The sequence below is a fragment of the Austrofundulus limnaeus genome, unplaced genomic scaffold, assembly GCF_001266775.1.
Source record: "Austrofundulus limnaeus strain Quisiro unplaced genomic scaffold, Austrofundulus_limnaeus-1.0 Scaffold21, whole genome shotgun sequence".
Classification (NCBI taxonomy): Eukaryota; Metazoa; Chordata; class Actinopteri; order Cyprinodontiformes; family Rivulidae; genus Austrofundulus; species Austrofundulus limnaeus.
The window spans coordinates 1,701,517-1,705,788 of NW_013952423.1; the positions used below are offsets into that span (position 1 = coordinate 1,701,517).

The window sequence follows — 4,272 nt, forward strand, 5'->3', positions numbered from 1 at the left end:
AGTATAGATAGAAGTATATTAAAGTTAAGTGTCATTTGTTGAAGTTTATGGAGCAAATTGAAAAAATATAAATACTTTAGTATAAATAAAAAAACTAAAAATCACATGTTTTAGTAGAAAAGGAGAAATAAGTAAAGGTTATTTAAAGGTTAGAAGGTTTGTGGTTTACTCTTTGTTACTCCATCTGAATGTTGAGTCAGACTGTTTTATTTCTCCTCCTTAAACTCAACTTTTCATCACAGCGTCTGAAACAAACCACACGCTCTCTGAATCAGAAAATATTATTCTGTGGTTAATAAAAAAGATAAAAAGATTTATGTTATTTAAAGGAATGCATGTCACCCGCTGCCACTCGCTCAGCCTTTTAAGCTAAAATCACCTGATAGGAAACACAAAACAATCAAAACGCTCAGTTTTAGCTGCTTTTGTGTTGAGCAATAACTGTTTAAGTGAACCTTGTTTGCCTGTTAGCAAAATATCTCCTGAACTAATGGACGGATGTTAATGAAACTTTCAAGAAGTACATATTAGAAGTTTGTCCACAACTGATTAACTTTTCGAGTCAACTTGATGTAAGAAGGCTGCCACAGCTAATCAAATTAAGCAAACGCAAAAATGGCAACAAGTGACTCATGTCTTTAGATGCTGAGCTAAAATTAGTTGTGGTGGTAGCTGAGAGTCATCCTTAACACATACTCTGAGCGCCAACTGATCGAGCAAGATCTGCGTTCAAAAGCTTCACCTTTAWCTGTCTTAAGAGTCTGCTTGTCTGTTAGCGAAATATCTCATGAATCACTGGAAGGATCTTAACGAATTTCCTAGAAAATAATCACAGGATGAACGTCTTCAACTGATTAACTTCTGGAGTCGACTTGATTCAAGATTGTCGCCATGGCTTTTTAAATTTATTAAACAAAATATGGCTAAAACTTATTCATTGTTATAGATATTGAGCTATTTGGTTTGGTAGTAGTTGAGAGTCCTCCTCACTCTGAGCTAAAACACATTTAATTAAGTTTTGACCAAAACAACTCTCAGATGAACTTAAGCTGTTTCCTTAAAAGGTTATAATTTAAAAATAGCATCAAAACTTGAGTTAATGATGATTTAATAAATGCTTCAGATTCCAATGTTCAGCTCGTGTTTTTCTGAGGAATTCGTCCCGTTTGGGGATGAGAAGTTTTTGATTTTTTTTTCTTCTTTTTGGAGGGGGAGGAGTTTTCCTCTTCAGACCAGAGCATAAAAACACATCTTCCCCGTCCTTTATTTGGCGTTTCCCCCTGAGCGTGGTGGGAGGAGGAAGAGGCCGAGCGATGAAGGATGTTCTGACAGGATGTTGGACTCAGGCAGCCGGAGAACTCCTCGATCTGCGCTGTGAGGACGATTAGTCATCCTCAGGTAAAACTCAAGGTTTTTATAGGCGAGGGAGCAGCAGACCTGAATTAGAGCTAAAAACAAAAGCATCCAGATGTTTTATAAAAACAATTTATTTTTATCTTTTGTTTACATTTTCTTCAACAGATGGAAAAAGTTTCTGAGAACTTATCTGTGATCCAAGCAACAATTATCAGGTTTAGGACGATAAAAAATGAAAATATGAGATTGAAAAGTACGTAAACATGTTTTAAGACTGAAAACAAGTCAGAAAACTAAAATAAATCTTCATTTTCTCACGTTTAGAAACAGTTGAGTGAATTCTTTCAGAATAAAACTGGTTTAATGTCAGTTTTTTAAAACTAAAGTTTTTCTTTTGAATTTTTTTCTACTTTGTGCATCTCAGAGGTAAAAAAAATTAAAGTTTTTATTGCTGCTTTACAAAAATCAGCTTCAGTTATTTTAAACGATTCATATTTTAAACAGAACATTAATTTTAACATTTGTGTTTAAAACTTCATAATAAACCTTTAGAGTTAGTTTTRTTTGTCAATAAAATATCTCATGAAGGATCAAATGGATTTAATGAACTCATTAACTGTTAGCGTTAATTCAAGATGGCCGTCAGCCAATAAAACATGGTCAAAGTCAGCCAGTTTTACAGATGCTGAGCTAAAATTTAACATATTTAACTCCATCAGATGATTTTATTCTGAAACTCTGCTGCGGGTGACAGGCATTCTTTTAAAGCAGTGCTGGGCCTTTCATTTACTGCTTTATTTAATAAATCTTAGATGTGATAAATCAGACTAATGTTTCTTTTTCAAACTATAGAAATAAAATAAATCAGTCTGAGTCCAAAACAACCTGAACAGAATAAAGAAACCAGACAGACATGTGGAAAACGTTCTGAAATCATTCGTCTCCCATGTGCAAAACACATGTTTCTCGTGTGTTTTTCAGACACGCGGTTTCTCTGAGAGGGAAATCCTGCTTCAGGTCTGAAGGGCTGTCAGAACTCACTTCCTGCTGCCCATAGTGATTAAAAAAAAACTTCAAAAGACCTGAAGTATCCCTTTATTTTATACTTTATGTGTAGCGGTTTCTCTTACTGGTTAACAATGTAAAAAAACTACCCTCTAACTGTGGGTGCTGAGGGCGCTACAGCACCCTGATTGTAGAAGAAAAACAGGACTAAACTAAAAAATAACAAATTAGTAAACAAACAGATATATTCATGTAATCTGATTATATTTTTATAATAAAACTTCTCAAAACGCCGTTCGTTTTTTGACATGGATATCTGAACTAAAAACTTATATATATATATATATATATATATATATATATATCGCTACTTGTATCAAGGATTTTGGTTTCATGTGTGTTACTTTAACATAAAACATTTAAATAATACATTCAGAACAATGTAAAATGGTGCAGTTAGAAGAAGTTCACTTCAGTAGTTTTCCAGATTTGTTTGTGTTTCTTAAATGTGGGTCTGCATTCAGTGTAAACAAAACACTTCTATCTGTTTACCTTACTCAGAAAATGTGAGTAAAACTTCTTCTTGATCCCAAATTTTGCCATTGTTGAGCTGTTTTCATTGTTGAGCTGTGTTGTTGTTTTTTGGCAGTCTTCATGACATTGATAATTAATGTGCTCTGAAATTTAAATATTTTTAAGCAAAATTTGCAAACTACCTTGTTTGTTTGTTTGTTTACCTACAAAAACTAGGTAAAAAAATCATATTTAAATTGTGGCAACAAAATTAAAGAACTGTTATGGCTGGAAAAGTCCAACACGTTTGAAGTATTTGCACTCAGCAGAGAAAAGTGCTTCTGTTTACATTGAGTGCAGACCCGCATTCCAGAATTACAACCTAATAAATCTGGGAAACTACCAAGTTAAACTTCACCAAAGCTCAGGGTAAACTTTTTAATGCATGACTTTATAGTTTTGACTGAGTACATTTTAAAATATCTGTGCTTTTATTTCTAAAGGTCGGCATCGACTGCAGAAAGACTTGTTTGATGAAGAAAAGTAATTTTTAGTTCTCTTTCAGAAAACACCTGATCTTAATCTTTCCTGGTTAAAGCAGTTTTAAATAAAAGCTTTTTTATTTTCCTCTTCCTCTCACACGTCTGTCTGTATTAATCACGTCTGACAGGTTTTTTTTATTTTTGGGTTAAATTATCCCTGAAAACCGTTTAGATTCTGTGAAATTTCCGCCTGTTTCTCAGCTCGTGGGCATTTACCACGACTTCATCACTGAAGCATCTGTCTGCTCTCAGAGTGACGCAGCGTTTTTGATTTTCTGCTACAAACGACACATCAGGAAACAATCGGTTAAAAAAAAAAGACTTAAAAGAAAACAACAACCGATGACTCACACGAGTGTGACACAAAAACGATGCTAACTTTTTTTACTTCGATACTTCCAGTGAAAGACTCGATTTGCTGMGTCATGTCGAGCGGTGTCTGAGGCTATAGGAGGAAAAAAATAAACTAAAAAAAGCCCCTTTTTTTGTGTGTTTTAGAGCAGAAATAGATCAGTCCAAAGGTCATCGTGTCACACTTCCTTCCTTTTTTTTTATTTGACTCGTAACACCTACAACCTGCTTTCAGGTCTCTGTGATCTGTYGGGTCTGGACCATTCTGCAGCGCCATGGCCGCCTTCCTGCTGCTCTTTCTGCTGTTGGTGGTGTCCGCACGGCCCCCCCGGGCCCCCCAACACCTCCCTCCGTGCCACATGGTGAGTGTTTACAGTTTCACCTGCATCGTTTKGTTATTTTACTTCCTTTAATCCCTTTAGATCGCCGGTGGTCCACAGCAGCAGGAATAAAACCTGCTTCAGTTCACTTCAATTTGAAATATTTTACTTCAAAATTATTATTA

The 4,272-nt window shown here is 35.1% G+C and overlaps 1 protein-coding gene across 1 annotated transcript in view; it reads left to right on the forward strand.

The window, feature by feature from the left end:
• Positions 1-4,272, forward strand: part of lrrc32 (leucine rich repeat containing 32) — a 13,054-nt gene that overhangs the window by 894 nt on the left and 7,888 nt on the right. The window contains exons 2-3 of the mRNA XM_014004018.1: positions 1,210-1,398; positions 4,003-4,129. Coding sequence (XP_013859472.1) covers positions 4,043-4,129 — 87 coding nt within the window. The 5' untranslated portion in view covers positions 1,210-1,398; positions 4,003-4,042. The remainder of the gene's footprint in view (positions 1-1,209; positions 1,399-4,002; positions 4,130-4,272) is intronic.